Source organism: Trachinotus anak, unplaced genomic scaffold, assembly GCF_046630095.1.
Source record: "Trachinotus anak isolate AG129_WGS33_773 ecotype Australia unplaced genomic scaffold, CSIRO_AGI_Tana_v1 ptg000004l, whole genome shotgun sequence".
NCBI classification, from domain to species: Eukaryota; Metazoa; Chordata; class Actinopteri; order Carangiformes; family Carangidae; genus Trachinotus; species Trachinotus anak.
In genome coordinates, this window is record NW_027273855.1 from 8092728 (window position 1) to 8108824 (window position 16097).

The 16097-nt window shown below is 41.7% G+C and overlaps 1 protein-coding gene across 2 annotated transcripts in view; it reads right to left on the reverse strand.

Moving 5' to 3' along the window:
• Positions 1–16097, reverse strand: part of lamb2 (laminin, beta 2 (laminin S)) — a 59907-nt gene that overhangs the window by 5730 nt on the left and 38080 nt on the right. The window contains exons 18-30 of one of the 2 annotated variants that reach the window (XM_071475570.1): positions 15885–16077; positions 14704–14847; positions 14190–14421; positions 10798–10967; positions 8617–8652; positions 6188–6412; positions 5855–6072; positions 5652–5748; positions 4178–4359; positions 3183–3373; positions 2573–2757; positions 2119–2360; positions 1147–1350 (exon numbers count right to left, since the gene is read on the reverse strand). In XM_071475570.1, coding sequence (XP_071331671.1) covers positions 1147–1350; positions 2119–2360; positions 2573–2757; positions 3183–3373; positions 4178–4359; positions 5652–5748; positions 5855–6072; positions 6188–6412; positions 8617–8652; positions 10798–10967; positions 14190–14421; positions 14704–14847; positions 15885–16077 — 2319 coding nt within the window. The remainder of the gene's footprint in view (positions 1–1146; positions 1351–2118; positions 2361–2572; positions 2758–3182; positions 3374–4177; positions 4360–5651; positions 5749–5854; positions 6073–6187; positions 6413–8616; positions 8653–10797; positions 10968–14189; positions 14422–14703; positions 14848–15884; positions 16078–16097) is intronic. The other variant, XM_071475571.1, reaches the window with a different exon arrangement.

Below are 16097 nucleotides of genomic sequence, written 5' to 3' on the forward strand. Positions count from 1 at the left end.
AGCTGATTCAAAACTCTGTTGCAACAAGTGCTGACCAGAGGGAGAGAACACATTACACTTGTTTGAACCCTTCTGCGTCCTTAGGGATATTTTTGTCCTTCTCATTTTTGATTTTTTGATTATTCTGGCTGTCTTAGTGCAAACAGCATACATTTTTCTGAGGGTGTGTATTTTTTGGGGAATTTTGGAATTTTGGATTTCCTGTAATTTGTCTATAATAGATTATGTACACAAAATAGTTACACTCACTCACACACTCACTCAATTTTTGATCCATCTGCCATTACAACATAAAATCACAAAGTCTATTTTATTAGGTGCAGTGGGAAAGTACTAACATGCTGGTCTCTACAGAAGAAACTTTTTAGCTGCCCTTCCTGATAACTCTGGTATGCAGCTTCTCCCGCTGTTTTCCAGCAGCTGATGCTGCCTAGCTGTTACTTTGTATAGAGTTTTTTTGTGTTTTAGAGAGTATGTGAAAATATTAACCCTTCTGTTTTTGTACAGTGGCGGTCCCTTTGCAAAATGTTAAATAAACTTACTAACAACTCAGGTTTTTGATTCTTAACTCAGATTTCCACTACATTAGGCACCAATTCCTGGCACCAGAATTTCAGTTTTTACTATTTTCCACGAGATGAAGCTGTATTTGGCCTATAGAGGAACTAGATACATTTGCCTGGTGTCCACTAGGGGTATTGCTGCTCTACTATGGGGCTGTAGGCCATTAAAATGTATGTATGCAACTAAAGTGGTGTGGGTGTGTTACTAAGGATGTCAAAATGTGGTGTTATTTTGTTATTAACAATGTTTTTGTTTGCTAATGCTAAACTCAGTGATAAAAATTCTCTTTAAAAACACTCCAAAACAAAAGCATTAACATAAAATTCTTCTTAGTGTGTAGCTGAGTAGGAACACATAACACTTGGGATTGAGATTTGGCCAGAAAATCTGGTCTAACTAGAAATATTTCTCCCTATATCTCCCTGTATCTTTAATATTGGTGCAAAGAGGCAGCTCTAAAAATGTGTTGACACAAAAACCAAAAAATATTTGATGTAGCCTAACAAATGTGATGCCATTTATCTGAAAGAGCTGAAGTCTAAACATATAGTAACTATATTCTCATGTGGCTATCGTACATACCTTAGTAAAGAGTCCCTCCACCTCTACCATAGCTTTGTTCAGCTCCTTCTCTGCATGTTTGGCTCTCTCCAGTGCATTGTCAGCAAGTGCTACAGCGCCATTACAGTTCAAGCCTCCACAGTGCCGGTTTCCCTCATCGTCACGGCAACCTGCACCTCCACAAGGGCTTTCCTCACAGGGACCATCACCTGGGGCACCGCAGACCTGTTGGGACATTTACACACACATGTTTGTATTTGTATGGATATTATCAGCATAATTAGGTGTATGTGTAGGACTGATACACTTTCACACTCAACTCAATTTTCATTTTACAATATGAAAATACATTACCCCATGGAAATGTATAATTTTGGTGAAAACAGTATGTAAAAATGTCACAGACAGCAAAAGCAAGAGAGCTGTATCAGGTATTCACCGGCTGACCAGTGAAACGGGCAAAGCTAAAACTAAATTTACTAAGGCTGTTGTTTGTGATACAGAAATAAACCAACACCTTCATTTTGTTACTCCATATAACTAAATGAAACAGCAGCTAAATTCAGTCATGATCGAAACATATAAATATTAGTTGACAGATACATAGGAAAATGGAGATAACATATTATCCCTGTCAACCATAGATCATAAATATTCAAAATATTTATTGTATTGAATGTTAATTAGAAGACATTTTCTTTGTAGATAGTTTTTAGTACGTTCTATTGCAGTCTCATTTATTCATTTAATTATTGTTACTACCTGAAAAAAGCAAAAAACAGGAATTAATATGTGAAAGCCAGAAAACTTCAAACCACTTTGTCTATATTAAACGACTTCTGTGATTACTTCACTGCAAATTCCTTTTGGTTGTAAATAAAGCATATCTTGATCCTCATTTAATCTCTGCTTTTGTATGGCTGTTTAACTGGATCACATCATATTTTATTGAGGCTAACAGCTGCTACAAAGAATAAAAAAACAAGATCAAACCTTCTCATTGATCTTTTTCATGTCAAGGCCCTGTGCTCTGGTGTTGAGGTCTCCCAGCGCACGCTTGTTCGCTGCGTTTTTACGGTTGAAGTCATCCCTCTTAGCAGTGATGAGGCGCTCAGTGCGGCGGCGGGTGTCTGCAGAGTGACTGACTGTGCTGGGCCTGGTGGTTGTTGATTCGTTGGCACGCCGCTCACCATCACAAGACTTGTTGTAGGAGCTACGGATGCTGTCGTACGCACCTGAAGGAGGGGGAAACAGTAAAGTACAGTTTCACTTAGTGGATCAAAGTGATGCTGTAGTAAGTCTGAGGATTGTTAGGGATTATGGAGTCTTGACTCAGTGATGAAAATGGGAAGACAAAGTTTAAATGAAGTGAAATTAGAGTATGGACAGTTAATGAAAACAATTTTATACTCCCTCCTCTCTCTCACTATTCCTTCCTCTCTCTTACCTAGGAAGTTGGAGTTTTTGAGGATATCCAGTTGGCGGTGTAGCTGCTCTGAAGTGAGGTTTAGTTCTTTAGCCTCTCTCTCCAGAGCACTCAGCTCCTTGCTTGCCTCAGAGTTGCTGTCCTGCACAATAGTTAGGTCTCCTTCCAGACGGTTCAGGGTGTCAGTGGTCTCACTGATCTGCGCTCTGTGGGACAAGACAAGCAGATGTTGGGCGATGTAAACTTTAACCCTGATATGATTTAAAATTCAGTTTTTAGGATAAATGGAATAAATCTGCTGTTGGGGTTTTTTCTTGACACTGTGGCCAAGTACGTGCCTTTTGTTGGAATTGTTGGGTCTCTGTAAATAATACTATAAAGAGAAGGTCTACACCTCCTCTATTTGAAAAGTGCCTTGAGATAACTTCTGTTGTGAATTGGCACCATTTAAGTAAAATTGACTCGACTTGACTCCAGAAGCAAATTTATGTTTTCCCAAAAAAATCCTGAATCAAGTGTCATTACCTTGATACTGCTGGAATAGTCTTGCTTGAGTAACAGAAAAAAAGACTCAGATGATTATGATTATATAGAAAACTGTTAAATTGTCGTGGAATGTAACAGACAGTACCTAAGATCTTCAATAAGCTCCATTAGGGTAGCGACAGCTGCAGCGGTGGCATTGCGTGCATTAACAATTCCCTGAGCTTGTGCCAGTTTCTCCTCCAGGTCTCTGAAGGCCTTCTCATAGGCTCCAGTAAGCCCAGTGGTCTGAATCTCATGGGCACGCTCTGCCAAAGCCCTGGTACGCACTGCCAGGTCCTGGAAATTAGACAACATTGTGAAGAGTAAGGTTATGATTGACCTATTCAGTATTTCACATGTTTTGCTCTCTCTATGGAATCAAAGGAGTGTCATAAAAAAGAATAAATCTGTACATCACCTCAACCCAGTTTATAATGGGCATGAACCTTCTGATAATAGCAGCAGAGGGTGTGACTTGTGGCCCCACACTGAAGTTGGCGTCATCCATATAATGATTTAAATTTAGCAAATAAATTACTTTCACTCTATTTTTTGATTTTTATTTATTTATTTATTTAATAATGTAATTTATTCATTTTTATCCCTTTATTTTCCTTATTCTTTTTCTTATTGCTTTTACCTTTCTCTGTTGCTTTTGCTTCCTTATTATCCTCTATTGAGAGGTGTCCCGTAAGTTCTATTAACATTCGCTCAGTGTGTGGAGGAAAATTTAGAACCTCACTATGTTTTGAAAATGGTGGAAGATGTCATGGGATGTCTTGGGCAAATATCTGCACGGACCAATACAGAAACTGAAAAGGCTGTGTGGCGCAATCTTAAACAGGTGAGTGTGCAGCCCCAGACAGTCCACCCTCCATGACGGCCATGAGGGTTCCTTCCCCAAGTCAAACCACTACCACATTCACACTGTGCATGCACAAGTCCACATCACGTCTACTTCATCTACTTATCAGCCTAGGCAGGAAGGCCTGCCCAAAGCCTGTTGATTGACAGCTTTGCTCTTTATAGAATAACAAAAGCAAAAAAAAAAAGTAAAGTATGTAGGATAAGAATAACCCCCTCTTTTGCATGTAACCACACCTGCACAATGCGATCCCAGTCCCCAAAGCACTGGTGACAGGGCTGACAGTTGGGGAACTGGCCAGAGAAGCCTCTGGCACACTGATCACAGCGGACACCTGACACCCCTTGCTGGCAAACACAGTGGCCGGTCACGCGGTTGCATTGAGAGGTCTCAATGCCACGCCAGTCACAGTCACAAGCTGGAGAGGGCAAAAAACAGAAGGAGGGAGCATACAGTGAATGTAGAACAAGAGGACCTAGCCTAATTTGTTTATACTGTGTCGATGTGAAATGTAAAACAAATGTCATAGTTGTTGTCAGTTTCACCAAAAACCTCACACTGTGTAGCTGTGTTACTGTTCTGAGCAAACGTTTTTCCATGCAAAGCTACATTTTTCATACATATAGTCCATCGCAAATCTTGAATGCTAATATTGATATCTAATATTTTTTCAATATCCTGGTTGTTCTGAAAAAGAAATAGAGAACTGAAGAAGCACATAAATTCAGGGCATAAATCTGGGAACCTGGTGTTTTTCTGCTGTAGATGATGTCCTATTCCCTCTGAATATCATCATGTAATTTTTAGGGCCTGCCTTGAATTCTGATCTCCACCTGTTTCTGGGGCTTAGTTTAGATTTTTGTTTTGTTGGCTTTGGTTCCAAAGTCCCCACCTAATAGTGTCTTAGCACCACAAAAAAATCCCAATGTTATTAGGTGTTCTGGGTTTCCTGGGTTTCATTGTCTGCCAAAAGGAGCTTCTTTGCATATATTGCTTTTTCAACTGTTCAGAGCTGGGTTATCTGCAACCATCTCTCTGCCTGAGCAGCTACAGCACTTCACTTTTGCATTGAATCCTGTCATCTTTTCATTATGTTCTTTTTTTGTTACTTTGGTTTTTATTAAATATATTTCTTTTCCAAAGAACAGTGGTATGGAATGGCAAAAAAAAAAACAATAATTAAATAAATATTGCCGACATATTAGCATGTTACGAAATTACAGTATCCATATTACAAATTTTGGGCCATAGTGGACATGGATCATCAAAAAAAAAATAGTAAAAGGAAGGAAAATGAGACCCTAGCACATACTTGTTTCATTTTGACCATCTTGCAATATATAAATAACTTCTCAGTCTTATCAGAAAGATTAGCCTTTCCATCTCATGAATCTCTTTAATAAATTCTAGCAGTTGTCCATTGTAGGTGATCGGCCCGTAACCATTTCTGAGAGATTGCTTTTTTTTGCTGCTGCTGTGAATATTTTTAAAAGGTATTTGTCATTCCCCTTCATTCATTCTGGCATATCACCCAAATAAAGTGATATGCATGTCAATGGAATCTGTAGCCCCAGAATAGGTTGTATAAGATTTTCTCCCAAAGTATCTGAATTTTTGAACAGGCCCAAAAAAATGTAGCAGTGGTCAGCAGGCACACACTTTTCATTATGTTCATAACAACTACTATATGCAAGTCTTGATATTTCTAACCTCTGCACTGTGTCCTGGGGTCTCCCCAGTAGTTCTCCTGACATTCTGTGCAAGTTGTCCCTCCAAAGCCGTCACGACATTGACACTGACCGGTAAACTGCAAGATAGAAATGAAAAAACAAAAGTATGCCACATCAGTTCTGTTTGTGTCAATGAGGATGTGAACATATTCACAATCTGAATACAGTTGAAGTGTTCCATACCTCATTACAAGAGGAGGTGACAGAGTTGTTGGAATCACAGCCGCAGGGTTCACAGCCCCTCCCGCTGGCCAGGTTCCAGTGGTTAGGGGCACAGTGGTCACATGTCAGGCCTATGACATTTGGCAGACACTGGCACTGGCCCGTGGCACGCTGGCACACACAGTCCTCACGCTCCATACACTGGCTGCGTTCAGTGCCCAGGAAGTTACAAATACACTCTTAGGGGAAAAAAGCATGCTATCATTATGATACTGCTTTTTTGAAAGAACATCAACATGTAAGGAAATGCTTTATCTTTTTGTAGAAGTTTTTTTAAAAGTACATGTTACTCACTCCTGCAGTTGCGTCGGGAAGCATCACCAAAGTAGCCACTCTTGCAGATGCTACAGTTGGGGCCTTCAGTGTTGTAGAGGCACTTTCTGCACGCTCCAGTCTGCCTGTCACATGCATCCATGTCTGACATGTCTATGTTGTTGTTGCACTGGCACAGCTGGCAGCGCCCTCCAGGTTGGGAGGGGTTGCCATAGTAACCTGGTGCACATTCATCACATCGAGCACCTATAAAAAAAAAAAGCAAATAGAAAAGAGTGTAAAAATCATAGTGATAGTAGAGTGGTGGAACCAGGTATGATAATAGCATAATTATGTTTCATTTAAGTATAATAGAAATAGGTGAAGTGAACAAAACAGCAGGAAGCAGGAAACGTGAATTTACAACAGTACAATCAATTAAACTTGTTTGTCTAAGACTTGTCTTAACCAATCTCTGCAAAGCATGAGCATTATTATATTGATACAGTATGTTGCTATCAGTTTCGTTACTTTTCATCACTTGGTGAGGTTTGGTTAACCAGCTCCCATTAGTTAACTGTGTTTGCCATCACACCCTCAGTGGATTACATACACATCACATTATTATACTGTCTAATTACATAACAGACTATTACTTTAGTCAGCAGTGATTTAGATTCTTTAAGGTTTTAACATGATGTCTCGATCTGCTCCAAGAAACTCCAAGAGAGACCTGGTGGTTTACACAATATTGTCCCACACTTTGCTGCGTATTATGTTTGGCTGTATCTGGTACCACTGCTATATGGAATATACAGCTACAAGAAGAATCAGAGTACTAGATTATTTTCCCATTGAACCATTACACCAATATTAAAGTCCTGACATTGGTCCTGACGTCAGTTTCCATACTTATTTTAAAATTCTTTAACATGTTTTTAAAGCACTTCATGGTCTGGCACTGCATATACTATGTCTAACATGCTTAAACTCTATGAACCTGTACGGCTCCTTAGGTCCTCTGGCATGAATCTGTTTGTAATTCCTAAGTGCAGGGCTAAAACCTTTGATGAGGCAGGTTTTTGCTTTGTCTGCCCGAGGACCTCTATAAACAGAAACCCAAAACATACCTCTTCACCATGGCTTTTAATTAAACGTTTTTAGTCATTGTTCACTTTATTATATTCACATATCTTATTGTATCTATGTTGTAAATTGTATGTCATTACATTTTTATGTTATTTTATTATTAATATTCTTATATGGATTTTTTGTTAACTTTTAAAATCGATTCTACTGTACCGTACAATACTGTCTTATTGTCAGTTTTCTTATTTGATTTGTTTTTTTTAATTATCATCTGTGAAGCACTTTGAACTGCACTAAGCTGTATGAAAAGTGCTATACAAATACATTTTGTTTGATTTATTGATTAATTTTGTTAGCTGATCTCCCTCTCTGTTATATTTTATACTTGGCATACTTGGTTCAAACAGGAATAGGAGGAAGTTAGAAAAAGAAAGAATGAGAAGGTGGGGGGAGGTAAAGAATAGAGCTGTACTAGCAAAAAAGGCTGAAGTACAGGGAGTATTCAATGGGAGAGAAACAGAAAAAAGAAAGTTGAATAGGGGGCAGGAAGGAAAGAGGGGAAAAGGGAAATGGAGGCAATGGTGAGCAGAAGGAGGGAAATTTGGGTAGAAAGTAAAAGCAGACAGCTACAGTTTCTAGTATCTTTTGACGTGAACTACCTCCCTGTTTGCCATACTTTTGACAGTCAGTGCCTGATTTCTTTGACAGACAGGTCACAATGATAAAGTAGAAACACAGCCTTCAACGTTCTCCATTGTGCTCCACCTGAGAAGCCAGGCTGATTAAAAAAAGTGACATCAGCATGCCTGTCATATCAGTACAACTATTTTCTGTCTAACATGAACTTACCTCCCAACCATATTCATAGATAAGATTGTTAAACCTACTCCAAACACAGGACACAGAACCTGACCCAGACTGAGAGTCAACCAACACCACTGTATTTATCCCATTGTCTCCTTTTTTTATTTTGAAAGGCAAATATTTTAAACAAATGTGGGAAACCATACTTTCTGACACAACTGAAAAATAATAAATCTGCGTCAGGTCCTTTTATTGAAGACATTTACACAGACCTGGTTCAAATCTTGTTTTGAAATGCATGCTGCTGCTCGTAATATCATTTTAATATCAATTTAGGGACAATTATTTGTCCCTTTATTGTACAGTACACAGAGAGTCACAGAGAGGTTTTTATTTTCAGAGCGTTTGACATTATTCTTTGAGCCAGGTTTCACACATGGGCAGGTGTGTATTGTGGCACAGCACCACTGATGGGAGGGGTGCTGAAGCCATGCATGGGTAGGATTGGTAAAGTGGAGGGTTGGTGGAAAATGGAGGAGGAAGAGGGGGAGGGACAGGGGTCAACCATCATTACTCACGCTTAAAAATGGTCACCCCGGAGCGTTTAACAATCCCTGTGCCAGTAATACAGGGAAGGGAGGAAATAACACACGTTACCATTCACCAGAGCCCGCTGAGAAACATCATCCTTACCTAATTAGAGTTGCATCCTTTAAAAGACCAGAGTATTACTACTAACATTTTTGAAAAATTTCTCTGGAGGAGTGGGTTGACTTGAGGAACCACATTTAGAGTGCAACTTAGTTTACTAGAAACATGCACACTGTGATAATAAAGATGCATTGTGCTAGAGTGGCCTAGAGGATGACTCCTATTGATTGACTGATGGTTTTGATCGACTGCTGGTCTTTCTTCTAGTACCACCATCAGGTCAGACATTTCCCTTTGACCAACAATTTGTTCCAGGTGAGTGTGTGTTTTTTTCTGTCTCTTATAGCCTTTGACCTGCCTAGGACTGCAGATGTAAATTAGCTTGAAGCTATAATCTGGTGCAGCACATCAAATGGTGACAGTAGCTGAACAAGCTCCATGCTAGCTGCTCTGTGAGGCTGTATTTAGAGACACCAATTGAGTTTGGGCCATCCGCTGACTTTTCCTCTAGTACTATGACCTTGACATTTTTGTTTCAGACACTCATTTCCTCTTGAGGATGAAATGTAATAACTAGGGATGCCCTGATTGATCAGCAGATTTTCATTCAAAATATGTGATCGGTATATTGTGATTAATGCTTCTTGTCACTTTAAAACTGATCACCTGTGGTCAATACTAATGTCTCTGCAGCTTAAAGCAGCACTGTGTGCTATGTAGTGTAGTGCTATGTAGTGCTATGTGTTATTGGAAAAATCAAATACACACAGGGCTGCAAACCACATTCTGACGCATATTTATTTAATTTGTTACATTTGTTAGAATTTGAATGCAGCCTGTATCTGACTTGAAATCCTATTGTTCTTTAGTTTATGCAACTGAATTAATGTTCTGAGACATATTGCCTTTTATTTATTAGACTATTTGCACCGTTTAGCCTATTGAATAGGCTTAATATTTTTTTCAGTTTGTCAATAATTGTGTTAATTCACATAAATTAACACATGTAATTGATTAATTATTGTGTAATTAAGTTGTCCTTACTGTAGAATACTTGTTGCATTGCTCCTTGGGAGTTTTTTTTACTGCTCTGTTGAATAAAGTAAAAGAATGTTGATGACTGAATAAGGATGACTTTTTGTGGTCCTTTTATCAGGTTAAACTACCACCAGTTGGAGGTCCCAGTGCACTACAGAGCTAAGCAGACTGTCCAACTGCTAAACCATAAAAAAATGTGATCAGGGCATTCCTAGTAATAACATTGGTGATCCCTCTATTTTTATATGAGGTGCCATCATCAGGTGAAAATTTGGTTTATGACCAAATATCTGGAAAACAATTGAGATTCCCATCAGTTTCAGCTATACTTTATATTTAGTCTTAATTAACACAAAAGAAAGTACCGAATGCTAACGCACAAAACTAGAATTGTGGAGAACATGGGAACATGTTAGCATCAGCATGTTAGCATACTAACAATGGAGCTGAGGTCAAAGCACAACTGTGCTGAAATAAGGTCCCGCAGAGCTGCTAGCATGGCTGTAGAATCTACAGCCATGCTAGCAGCTCTTCCTCTAGCCTTGTTTTGAGGTTCATATCAATCACTGAGGTTAATTATACTGTAGGATCAGTTCTTTCTTTATACAAAACTCCAGTCTACAATACACAAGAAACAAAGTAAGGTGATTTGTTGCTATTTAGTTTCTCTTTTTTTTTAGCTTAAAATAAGGCCTGTGGTGCCACATTACAGACACAATTATGCTTCATTTTTTTTGACTCAAATAAGGTTTAGTATTAATGTTTTGAAACTCAAAGACTGAAACAAAGTGCATCATCAAGAGAAACACCATGAAGCAGTATTATTATACATTTGTTCAGATGTGGAACAGGTTTCTAAAGGTTTTCACAGTGTCACAGGTTTTGAAGAAAAGCAGTTATCAGTTATGATAGCTTTGTTTGTGGAATTCATTGTAATGACAGACACACATATTTGGACACACTGATAATTTAATTAGTGCCTCTTGCTGATGATGAATAAGTGTATCAAGCATTGGTGGAACAGGAAGAAAAGAGACATAGTAAGATGACAACAACAATCTGAAGGTTACCTGTGTAGCCTTGGTTACAGTTGCAGATAATTTGTCTGTTCCGGTTGTCCTGGTAACAAGATGCAGCAAAGTGACGTCCACTGTTGGGCCCATCTGGACAGGGGCACGGACGACACTGACCACTAGATGCTATGCCCAGAACTGGGTTACCATAGTAACCATTTGCACACCTACAGAGATGACAAAGGAGTTAACTCAGGTGGAGAGCCCAGTTAAACACTGATGAGCCTGAATGGGCAATACAGATGTTCTATGCAACAACACAAAAATACATTATTCATGTTTTAGCTAAATACTGTATACTGTTTTACTGTAATACTCAAGTGTAATTTTTTACCCAGCAAAGAAGTTCATGTGAATTGTATCTATCAGTGTGGTTGATAACTAAGTATTCATGGTATGTTATACTGTATGATCAGATGTGTATTCACAGTGACTTTTAAAATGACCAAGCCAATAACACCTGAGGACTGAGGATTTTTTTTTTTCATCAGTACAATAATTTTTTTTACAAGTAAATTTTAATTCCTGTCTTCAAACTGATATCCATATGGTTCAAAAATGAGTCCACTGATACCTATCTAAAATTTTTCAATAGAAAAAATGTTTCTTAAGGTTGGTTGAAAGAAAATGTCTGTACAATTTGAGATAAGTTACTTTTTTATTACAGTAAAAGAGTCAATTTAAGTATTGAACATATCATTAACATGGATTCAGTATTTAGCAGCAGGTCATGTGTATAAATGCCTAATTGGTGAGGAAACAGACTATTTATTGGTGTTTGACTGTACTAGAGACCTGTACAGGTATAATAGTAGGCATAGTCAAAATTCATACAATTTTGGATTTGAATGATTTCAATGTGCAGGATCCAAAATTTGGAACAGGACCTGATGATGTGAGATACTCAGAATCTCAGATGCACCTTTTATTAAAGGAACAGGTAAGAAATGAGATGAATGCATGTACTTTAAGTTAAAGTACATTGTGGTCGTTTTCAACAATACATTTTAACCGAGTGAAGGGTTTTAGTCATTGGACATCTGGATCTGGTTATCAGAGAAAACAGCTAGGCAAATGGCGGCTCAGGTCCCATCCACTCATGGATGTCCATGCATCAACTCTGAGATGCCCTATTTCCACCGAAGAGTGTTGGCAAGTCACTGATTTCTAAAGTGAAAATGTTTTATTTGTTGTTTCTTCTAACCCCCTGGTCCATTTGATACAGAGGGGAGGACACCTCTGCGGATAATTCTTTTTATTTTTTATTTTTTATTTTTTTGTCCTGTCCCAATATCATTGGCAAGCAGTATGAGTGGTCGGAATGCCTTGTGTTGTTGGGGCAGATTTACTCTGCGAAGGAGGAGTATGGGATACTCCTCCTATCGCATATTTTAACTTTATTAAGACAACCGGACCGCATCAGGAATGAGAGTGGACATGAAGAGGAAAACAGAGAGAATATATGGGGAAAAGGAAAATGGGAGTGGAGAGACGGGGAAAACAACAACACAACAACAGAGAAACAACCACAGTAACAATAACAATAGCTAATAATATCCACATTTATGGTCACTCTATAGTTCTTAACCATTAGATGCTCCGTATGTGTATTTGTGTATATGTGTGTGTGTGTGTGTGTGTGTGTGTGTGTGTGTGTGAATCTGTCTGTGTGTGTGTGTATGAGGGAAGGGCTAGGTAGGTGTGCGTGTATGTATGTGTATGTTTTCATGTGTGTATGCAAGTGTGTAGCGATTTGTCATTGGATGTGGTGGGTAATTGATGTGGGGGCTGCAGTAACAGTGCCCCCGCCAGACCAAAGGCACAGGTGGCCAGAAACCAAGCCACCGAGACTCCCAGCCACCCCCAGAGCCCAAGGACCCACGGCAGCATGCCCCCCCGGCAGCCACGTGCCCGACCCAAGGAGGAGCCCGCAAGGGAGTACATAGGCAACAGCCCCCAGCGCAAGGAGGCCCGCAGAGGGACAGCGGGCAGGAAGCCCCAGAGCCAGCCCGCGACCACCAACCCCAGTGCGAGCCGGACCAAGAGCCAAATGGCCCCAGCAACTGAAGACCCGCCCACACCCCCGGCGGAGAGCCCGCCACGCACCAGAGAGGCCCCAACCCCCCAGCCCCCGCCCACCCAGCGGGAAAGACCCCAGCCAGCCCGGCCCCAGTGACCCTGCAGGACAAACGGGGGAAGGAGGGCAGACGGAGTCCCCACCCCCCCACTGGGAAGCCAAGCCCAGGGGGATAGAGAACAGCCGGCCCCCCCGTCCAGCCCCAAACCCAATCCCCCAGATCCATCGGCGGGACCCAGGGCATCCCGGAAATGCCCGGATTACCCGCCGGAGCCCCGAACCCCCGCAGCATGGCCACAGCCCCCACCCAGCCCGCCACCCACAAGAGGAAGCCGCCCACCCCCACCAGGGCCACCCATGACATCCCCGCAATGGATCTTCTTCCCCCACATGGCAGGCTCCCCGCACAGTCCACACGGCACCAGGGACAGATAGACAGGGGGGCCATCCTCTCCCCACCCTACGTCTGGTGTGGGTGCAAAGTGTGTATGTGTGGGTGTGCGTATGTGTGCGTGCGTGAGTTGGGTGTGTGGGTGACTATAATGCCTTAAAATTGGGGGAGCGGTCAGGGCATGGGCACCCCACCGCTAGCAGGCGGTGGGGTCCTCCCTGCCCTTCCCTACCCCCAAAGCCCTAGTGTCGGGTGTGGGTCGTGTGGATGACTAAGGTGTATTAAAATTGAGGGAGCAGATGGGGCATGGGTACTCCACCGCTGGTAGACGGCAGAGTCTCACCTGCCCCATCCCACCCCCAAAGGCCCTAATGGGACATCCAGACCCGCCGACGAACAGGGAGCCGGTCCGGCCAGGCAGGTCGACCCGCACACCCCACTCCCCCAGCACCCCCCTCAGGCGGAGAGGCAGCCCCCCACCCCCCCACAACCCCCACAGTGCCCAGGGGCGCAACTGCCCCAGAGCGCCACAGCAGGCACGGGCCCACCCCACTAGGAGGCCAGGCCCGGGCAGGCAGGGCCCCCCCCCGGCACTCTGCGGATACTTCTGGTAAATGCAATGTTTTTGATTGCAATGATTCGGCCTGTTTATTTTGGAGAGGAGGAGACCTCTGTAGAAAATTCAGCTCCAGGTAAAAACCTACTGAACGACTGTGAAAGGGTCAGCAATCTTTGTTGTTATCATGATCGTCATGAGCTTTTATCCTGTGTGTCCTGTGCTCCAGTTCTATGCTTAACACTTTGTGTGTGTTACATTCCATTTCATATTTGTATTACATTTGAACCAAACCAAACCAAACCAGTATCTTATGTTTAAACCTGCTCCCATTCTGCTTGATCAGCCTAATACTGGACCATCACCTGTCACACTTGTCTCCTCCAGTGTTGTCCCTGCAGTTGATGCAGGCTCCAGTCCTCTGGTTGCACTGGTCTGCATGTCCATTACACTGGCATGGTCGGCAGCTGGGGAAGCCCCAGTGACCTGTCTGGCATCCGTCGCAGCGCTGACCGAACGCTCCTGGACGGCACTGGCACTGACCAGTGAACTTGTCACAGAGTCGAGTCACAGAGCCTTCCAAACTGCAACTGCAGGCTGGACAGATGGAGGTATAAGACAGAAGAGAGGATGATGGGAGCAGATGAAGGAATCAAAGGAAGGGAGAGAAATGAAAGATAAAAAACTTTGAATAATAGCAGAGGGCACCAGCGATATAGATGCTAACTCATAAGGACTGCATGTGACTGAACATGTGAACTCAACATACTCCTCATAAATAAAAATATGGAAAATGTTCTTATGCTACAAGGTGTAGATCTCAAGTGAAAGAGAGAGGGCCCTAAGTTGTAAAACTACAGCTACATCTGAGTTTCTCACCTATGCAGCCTGAAGGTCCAAAGCCATAAGTTCCCGGAGCACACTGGTCACAGCGTCGACCGATCACATTGGGCTTGCAGTGACACTGACCTCCACGGACATCGCACATGGAGCTGACGGACCCCTGAGGGTTGCAATTGCAAGCTGGAGGTGGACAGAGAGGCACGGGCATCAGGTCACTGGACCCTAACATCTGTGAACATCCTGCACCTTGACACTGACCAGGAACAAATAAAGGTTGACGACTGAAAATATCTACATTATAATTTCATTTACAGATTAAAGTCAAACTGAAATTTCACTTTTTGTGTCAGGAAATAGAAACTATAATGGTACTACAACGCTGGTGCATAGTTTTTAATGTGTCAACAGAGAGTACAAATTGTTTTTGCACATATTTATGGAAAAAGCATCTAAACCTCAAGCCTGATGACTGACAGCTGTTGTTAGGGGACATGCTATTAACTGTGCTACCATATATCCAGGAACTCTGTGATGTTCTCAATAACATTCAACAGTTCGGAAGACCCATCGTGCACGGTTTGTATTTCACTAAATAAGTGGAGGCTGATTAGCCAAGCTCACTAATGTTGTCATAATTCCCAAGAGATGTTACTTTTCATTTGTGCCATTCTAACACCTGCTGAGTGATCGGCAGCTCCTTCACCCGTAGTCCTGTGTTCATCCTGCATTATACAAAGGGAGCCTAGCTAGCATTAGCTCCCTCAGGACCAGACTGTCAAAACTTACAATCTGTGGTGCTGTAACCACAGTTACACTCTGTACATGATGCCAATGTGATAGAGAAAACATTTTTAGAGCCTCGGTTTGAATCTACAAACTTTCTGGCTTGATTATGGTTTCCAGGTAAATTACCAGCAGTTTTTGCTGAGCATCATTATAAAACTAATAACATCTCTATTGCCATAAATATCATATTTTCTGATACCAAGTTGATACTAAGAAAAGCATCAATGAATACATTATCATATAAACAGGTTAACATTTATCAATAAATAAATTCTACAACAAAAATATAATAAAAATATTAACTTCACTGACAACAAAAACCTAAGGGAGGTCAGACATCAGGGAAAGGATCATGTGACCCTGCAGCCTCCTGCATTGAAAACAATATAAGCATCATTCAAAATCATTTTAATAAGCTTTTTTTCACTCACGCAGAGCCCCATCATTTATAATGGCTGACATGCTGGTGATTAGCTTGGCACAGGTGTCACTCATCAGTGGGCGGGTCACACTCTTCGCCCCCTCATGGCAGCGGTACCGCTCATAGGTTTGTTTCCTGCTGTTCGAGGCTGGATCACCTGCATTGAACATCTCCATGGAGGAGTGGCGTGGCATCAAGGCGATCTAGAGAAGAACCACAGGGA